Genomic DNA, 24906 nt, shown 5'->3' with positions numbered 1-24906 from the left:
CAATGATCAAGGATGAGGGAAGATATTATTTGAAAACACTGAAGGTGCCAGAAGGAGGAAACACTGAAAATCAAATGTGTTTTGAAATTATCTTCACCATAAAGAGAGTTTTTTTCAGATCACACAGTTGCTGCCTGGAGCAGAAGCATAGTGTCCTATCTTGTAACTATTGATGTGTATTGTGTATGGAGGTCACATGACCCTACCTACTACAAAAACACCAAAACCTAGATGGAGAATAATAATAATAATAATAATAATAATAATAATAATAATAATAATAACAATAATAATAGTAACTACCAACAGTGAGATAACAGTGAGAAAGAGCATACTTTTGTAAACGTTGTGTGATTAAAAGCAGAAAAACTTTCCACTCTCACTCAAAGTTTCCACGGTGTGAGGCACACTTTTAAATCTTTTCCAACACCTAGCGTACAAACTTAAAACTTCTCTTTTTTTCCACAAAAAAGGTTATACAACCACAGACTTTGAAATAATTTCATCTGAACATCAATTCACAAACTCAAAATCGACTGTAATTGTAAATGTTAAATTGGCATTTTATCACTTTTCTAACTGTAAGTAACGAAACCGGATATCCGGTGTAAATGCTCCACGGAATAAGGTCCGATGTGAGCCACAGGCTTTAGTTCCTCTATCTACGTGCATCATTTTTTTTTTTCTCGCGTTTTGAACCACATTACTGAAATGTTTTTTCTGTAAACCGCTCCGTAGTGTAGTTTTATTACGACAGCGGGTGCTGTTAAGAGGTTAACCCTAGTGTTTAGCCACTCTGTATGTAAACAACGCGATGAAGACGACTGGAGGTTCCGGTTGACACACGGAAACAAACAAACCGGAGCACGAACTGAAAGAAGTGGGTTTGCTGCGGTTTCACTGAGGTGTGTGTGTGTGTGTGTTTGTGTTTGTGTTTGTGTTTGTGTTTGTGTGTGTGTGTGTGTGTGTGTGTGTGTGTGTGTGTGTGTGTGTTTGCTTCTATCTAACCGTTATTTACTCTTGTATATGATGGCATTGGCATCTGCGAGCAACTCTTTCGTGATAGTGTATATCACACAATATTGAGGTTTCTGAATGTGTGTGTTCTCTCTTGCTTAACGTTACAGCCACAATGCTGCTAACGTTATTCTAGCTGAATGAATGAGAGGTATACCATTATAGACAGTAAAAGATAATTAATTTATCTGTCTACAGGTCCCCGTCTCCTATGGATTCTCTCAACACTTTTGAATCTGAGATGGAGGCTGATGAACAAGGGAACTACTCTCTGTTTCCTGCTCTGGACAGCATTGCAAGTCTATCTGGGACCGCTGAGACTCTGGAGAGGTTGTTGGAAAAGAATGTGGTTTTTAAAACATGTCATTACGGCGTCAAACTTTAGAAACGTCCAGTGTAGACTCACTGCTTATACTGTGCAAGAATACATATATATATATATATATATATATATATATATATATATATATATATATATATATATATATATATACATATATAGCAGAGTGGGGTTGCTACAGAGAGGAGAAGAGCATCCCATCCGTGTAGGTTTGTGCTCACAGGAAATTAAATCATAACACAAATCAGATGCTATGATTTAATACCAACTGTCCCCTTTCTTAGCAGTGCTTTGCGATTCTGGACTATCATTTTAGTTTTTTTTTTCTTTTTTCCACATTTGATAACAAGCAATCCTATGACGCATGTTGAGTTAGTTCAAATTATAAATTATATACACAGTACCTCCCACGGGTGGGCAATTTGTAGTTTCCCCCATGCTAAGTTCAGTAGTGCAGTTTCATTATTTACTCAAATATGGATGAATATGTGCTCTAAAATGATTTTACTTCCTAAGTAATGATTTCTGATGTGACATTAAATGAAATAATGTTACACTGGATGAAACTAAACTTTTTCTATTTGTAGCGAACCACCCAGTGAAATTGCAGAGAAGCCAAACCTCACATGGCTCGATGCTGCACAGGTATCTGCCGTGTATTTATTCATCATATTTCAGTTTGGTGTTTAATAACATTTACCACAATCAACTGGTGTGAGATTTTTTGGTAAGTGTTTTTTTTGGTCCCCTATTCTCTCATGTAGATTGTCTTGGAAGAAGCTGGACGTCCTATGCACATAAAGGAGATTAAACAGAGAATCATCGACAGGGGACTTGTTCAATCCAAGTACAGCAATACTCTCAATTTACTACACATATTATTGCCCATGTGCTCACATGTTAAGCCAAACCATGAATCATTAATTTCTTGAGTAAACCGCAAACTTGTTCCTGGGTCTACATTTAGACTCTGCTTATGCTGTTGTTCTCTCCTTGGCAGTGCAAAATCAAGTCTGGAGGCTGTCATGTACCGAGAGGTAAGGAGGATGTTTAGGACGCAGTCTGACAGCAACCTCTGCTGTTAAATATAATAACTTGCACCTCCATTTAACAGCTGTGTCAGTTGATACAGTACATGCATCATCTGTATTTCTGTTACAATTTTTCCTTTTTCATATTTTTTCTTTCTCCATGTTTATCCATCCTGCTTCTTTGGCCTTATTTTACAACTTTTAAAAAGAGGCAGACATTTTTGCGCTGTTATAAGAACAAAGGATGCTCTATGCTCAGATGCAGAAGCCTTGAACCTGCTGTATCTAATAATGGTGGAATTCATCTACAATGACCCCCAGCTTTTGGGAATCAAATTTGGCTTTTCCGCCCCCGTGCATTGGCCTCAGTCTCACATTATGTTTCAGACACAAAAAGGCAGCAGGAGATTCAAGAGGATTGAGAACAGAAACGGAGTCTTTGCACTGCTGGTGAGTTAAATGGGACACTAATGCCAATTTCACACAAAACCCAAAAATATATTGGGATACTGAAAATGCATTTGACCTTTCATGCCAGACTCTGGGTCATGGATAAATACTGAGGCATTAAAGATCTTGGACTTGAACTGTAGTTTGATACACAGTCACGGCCTGGTACAATTCATATCATCATATCACATATCATGCAGACAAAATGTATTTATATTGGAAATAATATGGGTACATACAGGGCTTTTGCAGTGGAGATTTAATGCTATCCGGCAATCAGATAAGCAAGTGTCATGTAAGATATCTTATGTGCTATTTATCTTCTTAGTTAACCTTATACATGAGGGGAAATGTTTGTTAATCTGTATGATCCAGGAGAGCAGAATTTTAAAGTAGAGATGGCTAGAAGTCACTCCTAATTTTTAATTATACCTACAGTACTAATAAGCCCTTAATAATTCTTTAACTACCATAGGACTAATGCTTACACCATAGAAGCTGAGCCCCAAAGGTGAGCTGTGTCAGACCTGTGTTAAATGTTGGTCAGCAGCAGGACCTTGGGGCCATGTTGGACAACTCAGTTGGACTAACCCACACCTGGCAACTGTTTTTCAGTGTAAAAAGGGGAAATCCTCCCGGAGGAGCTCTGAGAGTAGAACTAATATCTTTATTTAAGTTTATTTAATTTTGAAGATCTCGTGCACATTTTGTTTTCAGTAATTTTCATTGTTTGTCATACAGCAGTCTATGTGTAAGCTCCCATTAGTGTTATTTTCGTTTACATTTTTGTCTGTATTTTCATCCCTCACCCTGAAGGCCACACAAGCATTAGCCTCAGGTACTCCTGTTGCAAATGAACAGATCTCTGTCTTCCTCCTTCCCTCTGTTTCCTCGCAGACTGATGAGGAGAGGCAGCAGGCCTTGCAGGCTTTCACTGCCCAGTCTTTCCTCGGCTCTCCGCAGCAGAACACCATCTCCAATTCTGGCTCAGTTGCCTCGGCGCCTACCTTCCCATCCCCCACCAGCTCCTCAGAGCATAGGACCAAGATGAAGAGAGGTCCACGAAAAAAGCAGAATGAAAAGTACCGACTCAAGTACCTTAGGCTGCGCAAAGCTGCCAGCGCCATGATATTTGTGAGTAAACTATTGACCCTTGAAAAGCTAGAATTTTACGTTTTCTTTCACATCATGCATTTTTTTGGTATGATATTGTTAGAATTTCTAAATCGTTTTTGGTGAGAACAGTTTTTTGTTTTATAGAATTTACAGTAAATTCCTCTCAGGACCAGTTTAGATACACAGCTCTTTAATTCTTGTTGTTCTACTGTTTTATCCACAGGAGAATGCAGCTCTCTGTGATGAAGTTGCCCACTTAGAAGAGAAGTTTCTGAGAGCAAAGGAGGAGCGGAGGTGGGTGGTCGTGTTTGAGCTATGCTTATGCTTCCCATAATGTTCTTAAACTGCGGGTGTTCAGCAAGGTAGAGCTGTAATCGGGCCTTAAAAGTTCAGCCCGACAAGGCCCGAGCCCGCACACAGCTCTTTTGTCTTCCGTCAAGAATGAGTAATTTATACATTTTTTTAACGGAGGCTATCGGCCAGTTGGAAGTTGGAACAAAGAAATAAAATAAGCCCTCCAGAAGCCAGCCTCTGTTTCACCTCCTCAGCATCCATTTTCACGCTAATCGAAACGCTTCACCGGACCGCTCGTTTACTGCGCAACTCGGAGCGCAAGCCCGAGCCCGGCCCGAGCCCGGCCCGAGCCCGTGTAACATGATAGAAATGAAGACCGAACCCGACGGAACCCGTTGGGTCCCGTCGGGTTCGGGCAAAGATCTTCAGCTCTACAGCAAGGACCTTCTTATTCGTCTCACTTTATCCAGTTTTTTACTCTTGTACATGGTGGATGTGCTGTTGTGATTGTAAAAACTGTGGCTTCATAATTGTGCATAAAAGTGCTATTTATATTTTTGCAAATTTTTCACGTCATGTCACCTTTAAAAAACAAAGCATTAAGTCACATTCATATTCATTTTCATTTCCAGGTTTTTACTGAAGTCAATGTTGCAGTACCAGTCTTTGTCAGAGGGGGACATACTGCCAACACCCAGCTCAAGCTCCCATCCACCAGTGCCGCCTGCAGCATTAACCTCAGGTCCTGCAGGGGCTTCAGGCCTGTCTGGGGGGCATAACCTGGCATCAGTGGTATCAACAGGGGAAGAGGGACTTCTTAAAAAACCCAAGAAGGAAAGGAAAGAGCGAGGCAGGGAAAATGGAAAGGAGGAACGTGAGTTCTATGGTCAAGTGTTAATGCATGCATTAATGTGATTTGAATGGTTTACAATCACTTTTCAAGACAGTTGGCCCATTATTTTCTTCTCTTATGTTTCTTCAGTTCCAAAGAAGATGTCTAAGAAGAGAAAGCTAGCAGATGGGTCTCGGAAACTGGTGCAGCCCATCCCTTTGGACTCATCTGGTCGTCCCGTTTTTCCCATCGTACTGGGAGGTTTAACAGTCTACAGCCTGGGAGAGGTCAGTGTCTGGCTAGTCTCGCTTTGCCAGACCCTCCTCCAAAGTGCGCTGAAGGAGGGTCTGGCTACTCCACGCAGCATTCAGGGATGGGAGTAAAACGTACTCTGGTTTAATGGCATTTCTTTAAACCAATTAGAATCGTCATGGGCGGTGGTAAACTCCGCACAGAGCCGCTGTCTTGCGAGAGAAAACTCAGATTGGACAGATAGTCTAGCTGTCTCAATTCACCATGCAGAGATCTGATGAGCAGTCAACAACAGTCCTCATAAATCCACCCAATTTAAAATTCCAACACAAAGAAAGCAGAAGGAAACGGAAAATACATGCATCCGGCGGAATTTCCTGCAGCACCAGAGTAATCCTGGAAGTGGAACGCGAAGGAAATAGACTAGTGTCTGGCTCTACTCTCATATTTTATGATTTTTGCAACAAAAGCACCACCTATTGCCTCCTCAAAATGTTTGAGAAACAGCACCACATGGTGGCCGATCGCAAGGACTCAGTGGAACATGGGGAACTACTGAGTCGAGTTTTGTGTTAATAGGAGTAATTATTGCCAAAGAGTAATTATTGACAACGCGTCCTGTGAAATAGTTCCACCTAGTAGTGGATTGATGTCAAATTTTGTACACAGCCTCAGTAGAGCATGAGGAACTACTATGTTGAGTTTCGTGTTAATCGGAGTAGTTGTTGCCAAGATACGCATGACTTCCGGTTTTGACTGAACCTACAGGAAGTTGCTGCTCTATAGCTGGCTCATTTGTTTTATTAAAAAATATTTTAATAACTTTTGGTCATAAGGGTTCACCGAGTCGATACGCAAATTACCGTGCAGATCAGACTCAGTAGGTGGAAATGGGTGTGGCCTATATAACAAGATTCAGCTAAATTCAAGGAACGCAGTGATGTAAGAATTTTGAATGTGCAATGTACGGTATGGAAGTTACTGGCCAAAACACTTTCACTTTGATTATAGCGCCATCTGCTGGTGGATATGTCATTTTTGGTGTCTGAGGTACGTGGTCCAGTCCACCCCTGAAATTTTCACTTGCATCACTTGTACGGTGTAGGCTGCAATAACACTTTTACTGACGGATGTTTTTTATAATAATAAAAACCTGAGCGGTTTCAATAGGGATCCCAGGTCTGCTGGTGCTGGGATCCACGCTGCTTTGCATGCGCTGATCCCAGCACCCTCGGGCTTGGAGCGCTAAATATTAAGTCTATAACAACCTCTCTAAAATCTGACACAAACCACTCCCAATGCCAACTTTTGCCTGCTCTCCAGATAATCACAGACAGGATGTTGTTCCATGATGAGTGTGCCATCTACCCGGTGGGCTTCTGCAGCACCCGAGTCTTTGCCAGCATGAAAAACCCTGACCAGCAGTGCCTCTACACCTGCCAAATCAAGGATATGGGAGCAGGTCCACAGGTACACACACACACACACATACACAGTTGTTATTGAAGTCAGGTTTGCCAAATGTCCATCAGCATTGTTTTGACTCTCGTTTTTAGATGTGAACAGTATTTAAAGAAAATGTTATTAAAATATATAATATAATAAGGATGAATACATTATTTTCTGTCTTTAGAGCCAAGTGAACACAACAAAATTGCAGCATACTACCTCATTCAATAAGTCATGTTTGGTTGGTTCAGTTTGCAATAGTATGAAGAAAATAAAATATTTTATTGACACATGCAATCCAATATTGTCCCTCACAGTTTGAGATTGTGCCTGAAGAAGATCCTCAGAATGCCATCGTGGCCTCCTCGGCCCTGACGTGCCACTCCAATCTACTAAAGGCCGTCGCGTCTGTCAGGTACCAAAGTTCACAACAAAGGCTTGAATTGTGATTGTGGTTGATTGGTGTTAAGTCTAGAAAAAGTCCACCATATGTCCAAGACAAATATGTCCAGAAAGCGAAGTCAGCTTTATTTTAAAACGTTTTAACATAATTATGAACTATTTCAACATGTCCTGTTCTTAGTTCCAAGTCTGTGGTGCCCATCGTGCCATCAGGAGCTGACTTCTTTGGCTTCTCACACCCCACCATTCAGAATCTCATCCAGAGTTGTCCTGGAGCACGCAAATGCAGCAAGTAAATTCAATACACAACATGCACTTTTTCAACATTCAGAATACCAGAAAGGAATGAGATTTGTTTTCATGTTTGATATCTTTTTTACTCTGTGTATTTAGCTACCGATGGATACGTTTTGACGTGTGTCGCCCTGGTGATGGCCAGGTTCCTCACAGCCTATCAGAGGACGATGCCTCAGTCAACTTTGAGGCTTACCAGAGACACCAGGGTTATGATGAGAACATCAAGACGGAGCACATAACAGGTTGCTTAAATATCGTTTTTCTAAATTATAGATATTTGTAACTTGGCCTCATGTTTTGTTATGCCTGTTACATTTACAGGACAGCCAAAATATGACAGTCCTTCTAGTTTTGTCATCTCTTGTATTTTCTAATGCGGATATGATTGCTGAGCATTGACGGTGTCTCTTCTGTCTTTCCTCAGGACAGGCACCGCAGTCCCCTAGCTCCTCTCATCAGCACCACCTGACCTCCCCCACCATGAAGCCCACTACCAAATATTTCAGCTCCTGATTCTGAAAGTGCAAGATCCAACAATCCTTGTGAATTTTCATTCTTATTTACAAATCCTACACGTTTCCCTCTTTTCCTTCCTGGTTCAATAATTCAGTAAACGGAGGCATACAGTTACCTATGTTATTTATTGCATGTCGTCTTCTAGCAAGTTCCAGACAGCTTTACTGGGGATATGTGCTAGCATAGTTGATGCTAATGTACTGGATGTGGCTGGTGAGTTAGCTTTGTGCTTAACGTGACAATAGCAACGTAACCCCCGACACCTCTGTACTGACAATTGCATTTGTGTATGTATATAAACATACATGCTATATTTCACTTGGTACCCTACTTAAAGTTGCAGTTAACCTTTTTTTCCCTAGTTGAAACAGTAGATCATGTTTGAATAATCAATAATTTCATTTGATTTCAATATGTTTCACTTTGAAGTAAAATTATTTGCTTTGAATGTACACACACAAACTTAGTTGTTGATTTGTCATTTATTTATGCAAATTATGCAGTGTAAAGAACTCATTTGTGTTGTAGACTTCAAAATACAGCAATTTTGTTTGAAAAAGACATTTGTCTACACAGTCAAGCAATTGTTTGCAGTGGTTATAACAGCATATTTTCAGACACTTTCAGTGGTTTTACAAGACTGACTGATAATCTCCATTTCAAAAGAAAAAAATCAATAAAATGATGTGTCCCGCCAGGTAGAATGGCCAAACTTTCCAAAATTGCATAGCATTAGTCCAGTGGTATTATTCTCTATTCTGGTGAGACACTAAAGTTTGGCTGTCTGACCACTCTGGTAAAAAGGAGGTTAAATAAACATTAAGATAAGCTTGCAAACAGTGCGTTTTGTGTCACAAATCGTGAGTTCTGTCGCACTTTGAGGCGATGATTGTCTATTCTTAAAGCAATCCAAACAAGGAAGAAATCAAAACAAACTGACAAAAAAAATCATTCCTTCTCAAATGCATTATAAGATACCTGTAAAAACTACAAAAATATTACCTAAATTTCTCTCTCTCGGTAACAATCTAATGTCAACACTCTTCCAGTGTCATCAATTATCTTGTTAAACCTCATTGAACAATCTGGCTACATATCTGTCAAATCAGCTCATCTTGAGCTAAAGAAACAAAAAAGGCACATTTTTCATCACGTTGTCTTCTTGCAGTTCCTGGTTTCCTTTGGCTGGATAGCGGTTGATAATAAAAGGAGGCGCAGGTAAAATCCGACTGCTGCTGTAGATGGGACAGGCTTTAAATTCACAGGGCCAGTCTCTCCATGCATATCGGAGGGCAGCTACTTCACTAAGTGCACACAAATTAGATAACTGGACACTGGTCGGACCCTGCTGCATGATGGGAGCTGGAACCCAGCGAGACTTAGGCCCACATGGATTGCGAGTCTCTGAGCAACAGATCTTGATAAAAGAAAAAAAATATATAGTAAAATTACTGATTGGAGCTTATTTGTTTATTTGCAAGAATTCAGTTTGTTCAAGAAATCATCAAATCAAACAACTATATCTGATGGTTATTTGATAGTGATTTTGTGTTAGCGTTGGTAACGAAGCCAGCAGGTGAATATAGGACATAACTCGCACTGACTGTACTGCTGCCAGCCTTACCTCAAAGGTGTCCTTAGATGGTGTGACAGAGACTTTCTGGTCGTAAGTAAGGTTGACATAGATTTGAGTGACCAGGATTGTGTCGGGGAAAGGCCCAAGAAAGGACACGTCCTTCTCATTATAAGCCACTGCCCTTGCTCCCAATGTCAGTCTGTAGGCTACATCCTGCTTGTCTCGGGGATGGATCCTGAAACAAACAAAAAATATCACTTAATCATTTTAACAAAGAGCATGGATGAACCAGTTGGTAAGACCAGATAGGGAGGTTGAAAGTCAATACATACAATACTCATCACTGGATAAATACAATGGCAAGTCACATCATTTGTAGTCTGGCTCAAGGACAGTTCATTTCCAGGTTAACCGCCAGAACGTAACTCTGTTCTCTTCGTTGAAACAAAAACAAACTTCGAGCTAGCAAGCTACACACTGAAAATGGCAAGTTTTCAAGAAAAGTTGGATTGTGCAACAAGTCAGGCCTGCTTGTTCTTTTTCTGTGAATGATTGTAAAGATTTACAAAGAATATATTCACGGCATTTACTGTCTAACTGGGACTTTTTGGGATCAATTGGTGGGGGATTGCCATGGATGAAGTATGCACGGCGACACACTGGTAAGAGCAAATTACGTTTAGCCATGTATCCATTTGATTTAAATAGCTCACATTAATGTATTGTGTTAAAAAAAAAACTTCATTTAATATTGTATGTGGCACTTTCTTTTGCAGTGTGCAAATATTCCACCAAAACCAAGTTCCTTCCCGAGACCATTTTGTAGAGCCACCATTGCTGCGTCCGGAGCTCAGCGCTACCCAAGTCAATTGGGATTGGTTTAAAGAAATGCAAACAACCCAGAGCGTTTTTTTTTTATCCTATCCTGGAATGCATGTGTGGAGGACCCGTCCTACTGTATACTCCGCAGCGCTGTAGAGATATGCGAGACTACATCATTTGCATACTTTTAATAAAGACAAAAAAACAGCAGAAAGCTCTTTCAGTCAGTACATTAAGAAAGTCTGTTGATGTGAGAATTATGCCAGGGACTTACTGTGTCTTGGCAGCATATCAGGGGCAAGTCTATTAAAATGTGTTTAGGATCTTAGAATCTATCCAAAGACTAAATGGAAGCCAGAGCACAATTTTTATATATATATATATATATATATATATATATATATAGATATATATATAGAGAGAGAGAGAGAGAGAGAGAGAGAGAGAGAGAGAGAGAGAGAGAGAGAGAGAGAGAGAGAGAGAGAGAGAGAGAGAGAGAGAGAGATATATAACAAGTGGGATTTGAGCTCTCTGCCCCATTTAAAAACTCTTGCAGCAGCATTTGTTTGAGAAATAGAGTCCACAAGGTCAAACCTGTTGTCATAGTTAAAAAAAAAGCACTGACTTTTGGCACCACATCAAATTTAAAGTTAGTTTTACATGGAATTCTGTAAGAATTGTTTGTGTAAAAAAATGTTGATATAATCTATGCGAAGGATTTGCACAGTTCCTGATGTGGCACCATTTGTTAATCACACATAAGTATTAACAAATAGCTGTATAAGCACAGTGTGATGCTCCTTGGTGTTGTGCAGATTTCATATGGTATGAGTACATACTAGGGATGGGCGATCGAGACGATATGCAATATAAACGATACAAAATTGGCCTACGATAGAGATTTTAATTATATTGCACTATCGCGATAATTCATGTTGATGACGCAATCTACCCGCGAAATTTAGGGCCACTAGCTGCAACACGTCACGTCATCTTGAGTAAACATGGCTGAAAGAGGAACAAGGAGCTGGTGAAAAAGACCAGTGCAAAATCCATTATTTGGACTTGGTTTGGATTTAAGCAGCTACAACGGACTTGGGGTCGAGCCGTACCATGGAGCCTTTCATCAGCCTGACAATTTACTATATAACGGACGATTGGAATCTTGGCAGCCGGTGTTTGCAGACGTCGTACTTCCCCGCTGAACATACGGCCGTGTGTGCGTGTGCAGCGGCGGAGTGGGACCAAAAAACGTACCGGGAAGTTTACGGCCCCTGCCGTACGGGTTGAGCAGAGGCTGCATAGTTTGACCAGCAGGCAGCGGTGCAATGTATAACTATTATCAGACCGGCCCACCGGGAAAAGTCGCGACTCTCGTTTGTGTGTGTGTGTGTGTAGTATCTGTGCATCTTTGCCTAATACTTAAAATATTTTCAGTACAGTGTCTGTTCCTTAACTCATCTCTGTTCTCTGCATCTTGGGTGGCATTTAGGACTTAAACTAAGTGTATTGCCTTTTAGAATGGTTTGCACTAAAGAGAAGACACCCAATCATTTTCTTTGTCAAAGTCTCTGCAACTAGTGTACTTGAATTTTATTTATCTAACATTATGTTGTATAATTACAGTTTTGAACAATAAATGTTCTTAAAACTACATACTACGTTTCTTTCTCTTTTTAAAAAAAAAAAAAAAAAAAAAAAAAATACATTCAGCAGTTTGGTTTTCCTTAGGGTCTATGTAACCTGGTCTGAAATGGTTCTATTATAATTTATATATCGCGATATATATCGTTATCGCAAGAGGCTGCAATGTATATCGCATTATGGCCATATAGGCCATATCGCCCATCCCTAGTACATACAAACAACCCTTACGTGCCAAGAGGTGAGGCTGCATCTGGTAAATCCAAAGCCACGGCCATGAAGGTTTTCTGCATCCGGGCATTTGGGGCAAAGCCGTAGTCTGCTGTCTGGTGCCAGCGGATGTTTGGAAAGGCGTCACTAGTGGAGCCTTTTTCGTTGGTGGACAGCTGCAAGTACAAAGAAATCCTGAATTAGATCTACAATACTGCAAAATGATGTTTGCAAAAACTTTCTATGGTCATACATTTTCTAATTCTGCATAGTGTTTCCAAAATGTTCACTCTGAGACCTGCTTTATTTTGACAGTTACATTTTCAAATCGCTTGTTATCTGCACTGTTTATATTGTGCAAATTAAAAACTAATAACATACCTGGACAAATCCAAAGGGGAAGTCGTGAGCGGTCTGCCCCCCTGAGCCCTGGTGAAACGCCATCCTCCAGTCATCAATCATAGCAGGGAAAGAACAGCTGTACTTCTCTTGATGATAGATTGCATTTGCCTCACCTGAAAGCGACAAAGGCTTATCAATGCATGCTATACATGTGGCTGTACTGAACATCTCATACCTGTGCAGATCGTCTTACCTTGGTACCAGATGGCACCTTTGATGGTCATGTTGAGCAGCGGGTGGATCATTGCATTCCACAGGACAGAATTATCTTTGGGACTGAGAGATTTTAATGTGAAAAAGTAGCAAGGGTGCAATTAATGCAAGCTAACTTTTCTTCGTCATTACATAGAACTATTGAGAGCAGGAGAAAAAGTACACTTGTGTGAGAACCATGTGTCAACTGGTAAAATCAGATAAGCAGATAAGCGTCCTTTATCATACATACATAGCATGTGGCAGCTTAGCTGAATTGTTTTTTCTCTCCTTATTTTTACCCTGTGTTAGTTTGCTCTAGTCCACACTGCTGCAGTGCTCTTGTAGATGACCAGACTTCGACAGGTGTGCCTCCCCAACAGGACTCCACCAGTCCTATGGGGTACTGCAGCGTCTTATACAAGTAACGTCCAAAAAGCCAGCACACTGCAGAGAACTCTGTCAAATCTGGAAATACACCTGCCTGTTAATCAGACTGTTACTTGCAGAAGGAAAGTAGGTAGTAGTATGCACGCACATAAACAAACATATTTCATCAAATGTGATTACATTATGCAGTACTATACTGTCCCTGTGCTGTAACCATAACAAAACACTAGCTTGGATTTAGGAGCATATACAATATAATGCATGTTTCTATTACACGCAGCATTTAGAACTGACTCAGTTGCTGTTCAACGTTGCAAACCTAAACCTTTAGCTGCAAACACATCTTTAAACAATTCTATGAACAAATAAATCCTCGACTTACTTGCTGGCGGCACTGACCAGGGAAGTTCCACTTCAATTAAATCAGTCAGCTCAGTTTCACTCATTTTCAAGGATGCCATAAAAGTCCTCACATGGGGAAACTTCGCTGCGAGGTTCAGCTCCTCTGAAGCATTGAAAATCTATTGGGAGAATGAATAAATAAAAGAAAGTTCATTAAACAATAAAATATGAATACGGTAAATGCATAAATACATATCAAATTAAAAGTTATTGAATGCTTCATGTCAAGCATGTATTTGTGCAACCTTTCAGACTATTACAGCAATTCTGTTGCACCAAACAAGAAATAAAGCCAATTTAATTGATACTTCCTATATCTTGTAACATACTGTAAGTGAAAGGGTTTGTTAATTCAGCCCTACAAACAGGCTTCTACAGCACATTTATATGAACGCAAATGGGCTCATGAGAAAGACAAGACAGGTGTTCACCTGGCTGGGCCTACCTGAGATGTTTGAAACCACATGTTGCTCTGCCCTCCACACAGCCAAATATCTCCAAACAGCACATCTGTCAGAGTGGCTGTGCTGTTGTGAACGGCTGCTGTCACATTGTAGGGCCCACCCGCTTCGACAGGGTCAAGAGTGACTCGCCACATACCTGTGAAAACAGTCAATTGGCTCTTCTCATTTCTTTATTGTGCCTCCTTGTTTCCTCTCTCCACCTGCGTGTGACCCGGAAATCAATCTCAGTGCCATCAATTCCTAAAAAAAAATACATTAGGCTTGTTCGAGATGAACCTGAGGCCTGTACTACGAAGCGAGATTTGGCGTTAACAAGCTAACTTCAGGTTCAACCCAGGGTTTTCTGTACTACGAAGGTGGATCACTTGTGTTAGGGTTCAATCGCCGTGGGAACTTATGCTGAACGCCTAACCTGGTCGGGAGCAGGTTATGTTGGAGATTAGAGATCAACCGGTGTAAAAGCACCGCCTACTGACCAATCAATACTCGACTGATAACGGCATCACCGTTCTTAGAAGATCAGCTGGAGCTCGGTGGGCGGTGAGAGAGGTGCGCTCATAAAAGTTAAAACATTTAGAGACCGACAACCCCGTTAACATTCCCTGATGGGTATCTTTATGAAAGATATAGATTTGAAGCGGAGGGAATTACTTATAGGCTATTTGTCGGCTTCTTCAGCCGTGTGTTGCCAATACGCACATCGGTTAGAATTATGTTTTGATATTATTTTATTTTCTCTCACAGCTTACCACTGCCAGGGTTGCAACTGAAATAAAAGCCTAAAGCAACGACAGTTCATGGAAAGCAGAAGTGTAATTATGGTCAGATCTTGTGCCTGACTGATGGGGAAGTGACCAGTGTAGTCTAATGTAGGCTATCATAGTGGGTGTACTGTACTGTATATTGGCCAGAATCTGCCTTTGAGGGAGGAGGGGGGCATATCATAGTGGAGGGGCCTGGGTGTCCTCCCCCAGGGAAGTTTTAAACATCAACGACTTCATTTCCTGCACTCCGATACACTTTTATGCACCAATTTACGGTAAAAAAAAATACCTTCGAAAAAAGCACGGATGACAATTCAAAATTTATCAAAAATATAATAGAAAGTATGTTACGTGTCATTGGGCATTTTTAAGTGGGTATATAGACATCCTGGAGCTTACTATCACGTAGACTACACCACTGGAAGTGATATTGATAGGATAAGCGTTGTGATTTACGCAAAACAGTGTCGGCTTTTTTTTGCCAGCTTTGCTTCCTGCATTTTGCCTGTAAAACCATGTCTGTGTTCTTCATATTTATGTAGAATTATAGTTTGCTCTTCTTATGTAAAATATGCGGCTCTGGTAGATGTTTGCAATTGGTCATCGTGTGCAAACACCACCTCTTTTATGTGAACGCGCGCGTCTCTAGATTGGAAAAACCTAGGTTGACTGAACTAGTTGATAACCAGCGTTGTGATACAGCTTATGCGGGGCCGCGGTTGTTAGGTTAGGTGAAGCCGGGTAACTGAAAGAAATCCAGGACATGTTGATCTTGATTCGTAGTACAGGCCTCTGGACTGCGCAGAATCAATCACCATCGATCGCCGCCCAATGCATGCAGGATAGATTTGTGGTTTTTATTTTTATTTGCATGCTTTTACAAATATCGTATAGATTTGTGTCCGACTTGATCCCGACTTGCTCTGGCGTCACGCACAGGTGGGCAACGATAACCTCACGAGATCAAGGTGGCTGCAGGTTTGAGACGCAGGCAGAGCAGTTGCTTTCCACCGACTGCAAGACCAAGGTGGACCCAGGGCATGCTGGGATATGCCTGGCTCTTGGCTGATCTAACAGCTGATTGGTTCAGAATCAACATAACAATGTTTTACATGAACTTTTTATTGCTTTTGATTGGAGGGAGTTGAATTGCTATTTGTCTGATTTAAAGGCTTATTATGAACAGAACACATGTTGTGTGGCTACAGTCTGTTGTTCATTAACATCAGCAACAGATCGGAGGTAGAGCATGTTAACAGCTACTCTGTCTTAAAAGTTACAACTGGAGACTGTGTACAAGCTGATATATGGGTCTGAAAACATTTTAGTAAATCAGAACCGGACCTAACAGGATGTGAGTGTTTCTGTGACTTCCTGTTTAGACTGAAGGCTGCTGCTCAACCACAATCAAACCTGTCTGACTTCATCGCAGCCTTTTGTCACCACCCCCTGCTGCTGCCGCCTGCTCTCGTCCACTTTACAGGCGAGGCACAGTTCATCTCGAACGAGCCTATTGTTGATTGGGAAAAAAAAATGTAATTCGGATTTTATCTACCTGGGCGGGTCTCAAACTATCTGGGCGGTGCTCCCAAGTAAAACCTATGTATGGGAAACGCTGGAGGGCTGTCAGCTGATTAGGCACACCTGGGCTGTAAAAGCTGGTTGTTATGCAGTCTCTCTATCCCTTCCTACAGCTGACATTCACCCTCCATCACATGCTTTTGCACCTTCAACACCTCCACAGCACACATGACAAATCCATGCACTGCTCACATGGCTGATCCACCCACTCCATTGTTTGTTTTGTGTTAACTTTAGTTTAATAAATGTTTGTTTCTAATTAAAAACATTGTGTGGACTCCCTCCTTGTTTGTGACAGTAACCAAATGAATAAGTGCAGGCTGTAACCCATTGACGCTTTTTTTCGTCTTCGTCTAAGGACAGAAGGGTGTATAGACTGTAATTCATCTTGATGAATAAAATGTACTCGACTTGACATTAATTTTACTTCCAGGGCTGTACACAGAGACAACATAAAGAAACATGCATATCCTTTAGACACCTGAGACATGCACTTGGAGGAGTAGGATCAAGTCAGCATAAAGAGAGCAATCCTGATTATAGAATTAAAATGGTTACATGTTCTGTGGTCTTCACTGGAACAACCAGGAATCATGACACATCTATAAAAACGGTTGAGGAACTAATTTCGTAACTTCAATTTTATTCAGGCCAAACCCTAACAGTTGTAACAGTGGTTACACAACAAAAGCTGTGATTGAAATGCAGTCTGTGCCGTCTGTCGCTGTCATGATCACTGTTTGGCCTATTCAGTAGCCTGGGGTTGTCAGCATAAACTTCTCACTTAACAGAAATTGTGCACTCGAAGCCGTTTGTTACACACTCACCTTTTTTCACAGTGACCGGTGAGGTTTTCTGTTTGATTGGTCCTGACAAGTAGAGGGTCACCAGTGCACCCTCAGGGCCGTAGCCCCACAGCACAGCTCTCTCTGGAGACTTCTGCAGCACCATGTGATCTCCATAGTAGGAGGCAAAGCGCAGGTCGCAATCTACACACACACAAATACAATTTTATTATTTCCTTGGTGATTATATAAAATGCAATGAAACATAGCTACTCTAGAGAGTGTAGAATAATTAAAATAAAATAATATAACGTTAAAGGTAACGTCATTTATAAACGGAGGTGTGGTGGTACAGACAGTGTGCTTGGTAAGCAGATGAGATAAGGCAGCGCAGAAATAGAGCTGGCCTTTGACAAAAGTCCAGTACATTTCAGTTTAATGTTGACAAACCATATTTAACGTTAACGTTATAATTTATATAATAAGTTATGCTGACAAACATTTTGGCAGACGGTTACTCACCACTGTCGTGAATAGAAGCCACAAGTATAAAGGCAACACACAGAGTAATTGTTGCCATTACAAGACAACCCACGTTAACAAAAAGCTGAAAAACTCTTTTAGACAAAGTCAAACCAGTTAGCTACATGCTGAAAAGCAAGTGAAATACCCAGAACAGACGGAACAATTTATACTAACCTAACTGTCTAAGATACTAACTAGCTACATTTCCGTGATTTCATCGACCATGTGACGTCACTATCTGACTGAGGACCTTCAAAATAAAAGCACGAAAGCTCAAAAGTCTTAAAAAGTATTGGTCTAATCTTAGACTGTAACAGTCTATGGTAATCCAATTCTGTTGTATAACTATCTCAATAGTTGGAACCACGTATGAATGGTATTGAATACATTTTTTTTAATTGAAGCATAGGTTCATAGCATAACATTATAAACGAGACCTGTGTTCCATCAGATTTTCAATGATTATGCACATTATAAAAATGAGCCCGTATTCTCGCTCTTGGGTTAAAACAGAAACATGAATAACAAAAAAACAACAGTTGAAAAACGAGCAGTTTTCCAGTTAATTTTTAATTTGTATGGACATTGGAAAAACGAGAAAACGGAGCTCATAGTTTGGTTTTTCCGTTTTTGGTTTGAAACCAAAAACGAAACATCGACCCGTTTTTTCCTTTTTTCGTTTTTGGTTTAAAACGAAAAACGGATTATACTTTAGTACCCTGACCCAAAATGCATTCAAAAGTTAAAAAAATATTTATAATGCAGCCTCAAGGACAAATAAATATGTCTAATTTTGTCTGTAGGAATGTAAGAGAGGATTTTTCATTTCTTAAATACAAATGTGTTTTTTGACAACTTCTCTGTGTTGTGTGTGCTGCAGTCAATTTGATCCATGATGGTTATAATTATTGATTCTTATCATAAAGGCTAGTATAATTATCAATGCTAGTAAAGCTGTTTGATGTTTTAGGTCTGTCCTGTACCAGAATAGTTGCTGTAGCAAGTTATTCAAGAGTTGACGCCCTTTATTGTAACCCAGTGTGGGCTTTTTTCTTTCTATAATTTTTTTAGTGACTCATCTTCTCAAACATAGACAACTTGAGATGTTCTCACACACTCTGGGATGTTTTTAAATAAATAACACTCATTTTGGATACATTTCCAAAAATAGAAGCCAGATCACTTCTCAGCCCGCATCATGCTGTCAGTTATATAATGAATCATAATGAAACTTGGGGAACACCAGCAATAAGATAAACAAAAAGAAATGGTCAAGTACATTTTATTTATACAAATCTCAAATGATCTGGCTTATAGCATTCCACCACACGCTCTACGCCCTCAGTTAACTACAGTGAGTACTTGCAAAACTTTATGCTAACATAATTGCATTGTTTCTCAAATCTGCCCCTCAGATGCCCAAAGCAGCATGCTACAGTGAGGTGAATCCTGATGAAGGCCAAAGTAATTAACATCTATAGATTTAAACAACAGCATGAAAAATGAAAAGCAGGTGTAACATTCATTATCCAACAGTTTACCAGCCAGGTGTTTATTTTCTGTAGTGTTTTATGAGTTTGCCTATATAAGACAAATGAACAGGGCGTGCTTTGTTGACATGCTATTTAACAGAAAACATCAACACTTATACAAAGATAAGTGATGGATAAGGAGAATTAAAAAACTGTTGGTTGGAGCATACAGTAATGAGAGGACTGTAAAGTGTGGAACTTAAATATTCATGGAGTGTTATAGTGAGATGTAGGGTAATTATACATGAGTGAGACATACAATTATTTCCCCTTACCCTGCTGCTTTCCATGTGCACCTACCGTGTCAATTACATACGCCTTCAAAGGCCAGGGATAACATTTGGAATTTGAAATAGCACATTTATCTTAAAGGTCCCATGGCATGAAAATGTCACTTTATGAGTTTTTTTTAACATTAATATGCATTCCACCAGCCTGCCTATGGTCCCCCAGTGGCTAGAAATGGCGATAGGTGTAAACCGAGCCCTGGGTATCCTGCTCTGCCTTTGAGAAAATGAAAGCTCAGATGGACCCATCTGGAATCTCCTCCTTATGAGGTCATAAGGAGGAAGGTTACCTCCCCTTTCTCTGCTTTGCCCACCCAGAGAATTTGGCCCACCCATGAGAGAGAGACATCATGGCTTTCAAACGAGCAAAGTGGCAGTTGGTCAAGGCCACACCCCCACCCTCCACCTTGCCCCCCCCTCTCTCCTCCTCAATAGCTACAGACACAGAAATGGCACATACTAAGGAAAGCTCATGGTGGGACTGGCTCTAGTGGCTGTAATTCTGCTCCAAGGCTGAATTTCGGGAAAGAGACTTCAGATACAGTATTAGGGGACCACTAAGGTCTATATAAAAGCATCCAAAGAGCACCATGTCATGGGACCTTTAATGTGAGCCCAATATTCAGGGTATACATGTTCAGCCTATGTGCTAACTGTTAATTATACCTCACACAATGTATATGAGACATATGCTGTAGAGTGAATGCTTTCTTTCTGTCTTATTTTCTTTTCCATGGATTATTTTTATAATTTCAGTTTCCTAGCCTTGCCCATCCTTGTTGTCAGCTCGACTGCTAATTAACTCAGCCGTCAAATCTTTCCTCAGCCTTCTTACAGCATCTTCTAACACAGGGGCAGTTGAACATATGCCACGTTAAGACACGATGAAAAGGAAACAGAATGAGAAGTATCTCTCTGAACTGACTGTTTGGGAGAGATATGTCTAAAAGATACACTTTATGATCTATGTAGCCTGTGTATGTATTATTTAGTATACACACACACCTTTTCTTGCTATAATCATTAACAGCAATATGGAAAAAGAGTCTTTTTTGTCTCTTCTTTTAAGGTTTCTTTGGTTCATTTGGTTTCAGACTGCAAAATGGAGGTACTGTGAAGGTAAAATGTATTTTCCAACTAAATTTAATTTCTCAAAACAGTAGTTTGCTTTTGCTCAGTGTTGATCAGCAAATTATAAAATTGTGACTACCTTTAATTCTTTATTTCCTTGTTAAAATGAGAGCTTAAGTTCCCAAATTTTGCAACCCTTAAAATCCAGTTCTGAATATACTTTGAATCAGGATCTTAAGCTCTGCAGGCATGCAGGCCAAACAAACTGTATTTCTCTCTGACACTGTTTGAGATCATTCCCATGATGCTGATGACAACGCAAATGTTGCTTCTGTTTGTGTATCATGCTAAAGCAGTTTGTAAAGGGCATCAGAAATGAAATCTTTTAGCCAATCTTTAAGCATTTATTTTAGGTAAGCATAAATGTTGGAGAATGTTCCAGTCTGTTTCAATATGCATTATAAAACAGTGTAATTTTGTGCTTAATGGAATTTCAAATAATTCATAAATAAGAAGACATGTTTGACATAATTGAAAAGTACAACAAAATGAAGTGCACTGTTATTACAACAAATGACCCATTTTCTTTTTTTATTTATTTACTTCAGTATACCTTTTCTTTAATATATCACTCCTATTAATTATGTGTGTGCAGATGTTTTAAAGCTTTGTGTCCGTTTTCGTATGAAAAAAGAACAACAAAATTTCACTTCACAAAACTAAACAACTTGCACATCGACATGGGACACCAATATCACAACAATATGGTTGCCAAGAAAGATCACACATCAATAAGACTAAATGGCAATGGCATGTTTTCTCCATACAGGTATTTACTGACAGAGATAAAATACCATGCCAAGCACTACACCAATTACAGCAGCCTACCCAAGCTACCAATTTACTAATTGCACACACACACACACACACACACACACACACACACACACACACACACACACACACACACACACACACACACACACACACACACACACACACACAAATATCAAAAATGAAAAAAATGTGTCATCATCAGCACCTCCAGATCTGTAATTTACTCATCACGTTTCTGTACATGCAGACCAGGACACCATCAGACTGATGTGACAGTGCATTTCCGTGTGAGTAATGCTTCAATATTTTCAATATTACCGCTCCACTTCAGAGTCCAAGGCAGTGCTCAAATTAGATTGCAGAAATTGGGTTGAAAATGGCTGTCCCTCCTCAAGTGATCCGTGGAATGGGCTTTGGTCTGTTCCGTCACATTTTACAGCTAACTTCATGTGGTGAAATGAGAGATGCAAATATGTTTGTGGTTTCATGCATGAACCAAGATTTATGACTGCTGTCTAGGGCCCTCCTAGGTCTCTTAACACATCAGCTCCCATCCATCATGTGATAAATCCCTTGAATTAGTGTCTCCCTTTAAGTCTAGCTATTAGGTGCATAAGAGGAGCCTGAGCATCCTCTCCTGTAGCCTACATTGCATCACAGTTATACACTTTAACACTCACTGCCTCCTAAATCAGTTTACACATGAGACTGCCTTGCTCCATTTAAAATGCCAAAACAAGATGCTGAGGAATAGATGTTCACGCTACTGTACATTCACTTCCAGTACAGTCAATTCAAGAAATTGAATTCAAGAAATTCTCATGTACAATATGTAAACAAGTCATTTGAAATTAAGGCCATGTAATGATTTTCATTTTGGGAAATATGCTTGTTGGCCTTCTCACATACAGTTAGTTTAGAAGATTGTGTACATATATATGAATCTACCACCAGGAGCTGGTTAGCTTAGCTTAGCACAAAGACTGGAAACAGTAAGAAACAGCTAGCCCGGCTCTGTCCAAAGGTAATAAAATGCACCTGCCAGCACCTTTCACATCTCATTAATTAACACGTTATATCTTATTTGTTTAAAGTGCTCATATTATACTCATTTTTAGGTTCATAATTGTATTTAGAGGTTATATCAAAATATGTTTACATGGTTTAATTAAAAAAAACCACTATATTTTTGTTGAACTTCACATTGCTGCAGCTCCTCTTTTCACCCTGTGTGTTGAGCTCTCTGTTTTAGCTACAGAGTGAGGCATCTCACTTCTGTTCCATCTTTGTTGGGAGTCGCACATGCGCAGTAGCTAGGTAAGGACTACTACCCAGTCAGCAGAGTATGAGGGCGTGCCACGCTAGCAGCTAGGTGAGCATTATAACGTGTTACAAAGTGACGCACGTTCGTCACGGAAGTAAAGGCTGGACTACAATAGAGCTGTTTGGAGCAGTTTGTGAACAGTGTTTTCTGTTGGAGATGGTAAGTCCCTTTGGGGTGGACTTTGGGCTTTTTCACTTTGTGAAACCTATAACATGCACAAAAAATATATAACACAATAAAGGAAAGGGAAAAAGCCAAAAAGCTTATGAGCACTTTAATACATACAAAAGTGTAAAAATTAGTGCTGTCAAACGATTAAAATATTTAATCGCGATTAATCGCATTAATGTCATAGTTAACTCGCAATTAATCGCAATTAATCACACATTTTTATCTATTTTAAATGTCCTTTGATTTCTTTTTTTCCCATTATTTTTTCTCATTTTAATGCTCTTAAACAACATGATACAACGATACTTCAAACTAAAAACGGTGCCTGAACCGAAATATATATATATATATATATATATATATATATATATATATATATATATATTTAAAAAATGAGCACCTTGTTAAATTTTATTTGTCTGTTCTGTATGTTCAAAAATATAAAACAATATAAAGTTGATCTAAAAAAAAAAAAAAAGGAGCACAAAACGGCGAAAACAACCACTGGATGGGAAAAGGGTATTTTACAACAACTTTGAATTCACCACGAGGCTGGCGAGGTGAGGCTGAGTCTGTGTTTTTCAGACAACGGTAGCTACAGTCCGGTGTTAGAATCCTCTCCAGTGAAATACAGACACACTTTACACCGTTTAGCTGTCAGCATTTTAACCGTGTTTACTCCAGCTGCTAGATAACGGTAGGCTAACGTTACCTGCTGCTAAGTGTAGCCTAGTGTTGACTAGCGTCCCGTGCGGCGATGTTTCAGTTCCCTCTAACGTCCGTTTTCAGAGCATCAGAGAGAAGCGCATGCATTTAAGAGGCACCTCAATAAGGCACCAAAATCCGCGTTACTATTCGGTCCGGTAGATAACGGTAGTCGTTAAGGCACCGGTGCCGTATTAGCTCCGGGTCTCGGACCCCATTCGAAATGGTGATTTTCGCCGAAAAGCGACTAGTTTACAGGTATGTACTACTCTTTGGCCAGCTTGCAAGCCCAAACAAGTGTGTGCAGCGTGCCTGTTGTTTTGTTTCCGGTCTAGCTAGATCCAGTGTGGTGTTGTAGTTTTTCTAACGTTACTAGTTGTTGCAACAGCATGTGAAAAAAACTACAGTTTGCTAGGCCAAAAAGAACATTAATCTCGCAATAAAAAAATTGATGCCGTTAAAATGGGTTTGCGTTAACGCCATTAATAACGCGTTTAACTGACATCACTAGTAAAAATGTCATGTGTCATCACGATTGTGTCATAACCACGCGACTTACTGTCGCATAGTAGAGGAATTACCGTATAGTACAGGAGAAGCGTGCAGGCAGTTTTGTCTTACATTAGCTGTTTAAGTGTAATTACTAATGTTAACTAGCATTTTGCATTTGCAAGTTAGCAATAATTAGCCTGTGCCTATGTTATCTCCTTACATATACCTACACTCTCCGGTTCTGCAAGAATGGGAATGATTGAGATTTCTCTTGGCACAGCTACCAGAAGACTTACAACTTTCAGACACGTTGTTCACGGCACATTTACGTCGTCTCTCTCAGTTGGAGGCTGCGCAGTAACCCTAGCCATCACCAGAAAACTGCTTCTAATGGCCTTCACTGGTCTCTGCCCAGAGCAATGGGATCTGTTGGTCCATTCTTATATACGGTCTATGGGTTTTACGGAGTGTTATTTCCTGGTCGGCCCAGTAACTTCCTGGAGCCATCATTGTGAGGTTGCCAGGCAACCAGAGGGCACTACTGTAAAGTATATATTTTCATATACAGGCCTGCTTACACTAGCAATTAAAACAGTGTGATTTCAGAGCCAAATTAGTTCATTAAGTTATGGCAGGGGCAAAGTAAATATGCGCAATTTTGTTTTATACTTTAACCCGCAAATTTGCGCTGGTGACCAATAGCAAACCGTCTTGACCTCTTGACAGTACTGACC

General features: G+C 40.1%; 2 protein-coding genes and 1 long non-coding RNA gene across 4 annotated transcripts; 2 read left to right on the top strand and 1 right to left on the bottom strand.

The window, feature by feature from the left end:
- The first annotated feature begins 619 nt into the window (after positions 1-619).
- Positions 620-8656, top strand: tbrg1 (transforming growth factor beta regulator 1). 2 transcript variants are annotated; one of them, XM_031290828.2, is made up of 15 exons: positions 620-905; positions 1216-1347; positions 1945-2002; positions 2122-2204; positions 2358-2394; positions 2776-2838; positions 3736-3972; positions 4178-4248; positions 4881-5122; positions 5231-5367; positions 6656-6802; positions 7099-7196; positions 7365-7475; positions 7577-7722; positions 7905-8656. In XM_031290828.2, exons 2-15 carry the CDS (start codon positions 1229-1231, stop codon positions 7991-7993), a joined length of 1638 nt encoding a protein of 545 aa, XP_031146688.1. In that variant the 5' UTR covers positions 620-905; positions 1216-1228; the 3' UTR covers positions 7994-8656. The 2 variants fall into 2 exon arrangements, with proteins under 2 accessions (XP_031146688.1, XP_035860215.1); XM_036004322.1 differs by lacking the exon at positions 2776-2838.
- Positions 8454-17978, bottom strand: siae (sialic acid acetylesterase). The gene is made up of 10 exons (XM_031290831.1): positions 17751-17978; positions 17271-17432; positions 14080-14234; positions 13615-13753; positions 13145-13310; positions 12844-12926; positions 12630-12763; positions 12270-12424; positions 9621-9807; positions 8454-9413 (listed from the first exon to the last, which is right to left on the bottom strand). The coding sequence occupies exons 1-10, from the start codon at positions 17806-17808 to the stop codon at positions 9117-9119; spliced, it is 1536 nt and encodes a 511-aa protein (XP_031146691.1). The 5' UTR covers positions 17809-17978; the 3' UTR covers positions 8454-9116.
- On the top strand, positions 10897-23989 carry LOC118495598. Its single transcript, XR_004898070.1, has 3 exons — positions 10897-11619; positions 17570-17574; positions 23979-23989. It is a non-coding gene; the product is annotated as an uncharacterized LOC118495598 (long non-coding RNA).
- Positions 23990-24906: the final 917 nt, after the last annotated feature.

The sequence above is a fragment of the Sander lucioperca genome, chromosome 8, assembly GCF_008315115.2.
Source record: "Sander lucioperca isolate FBNREF2018 chromosome 8, SLUC_FBN_1.2, whole genome shotgun sequence".
Taxonomy (NCBI): Eukaryota; Metazoa; Chordata; class Actinopteri; order Perciformes; family Percidae; genus Sander; species Sander lucioperca.
The sequence above is the reverse complement of the archived record's forward strand: the minus strand, read 5'-3'. Positions and strand labels throughout refer to the sequence as shown.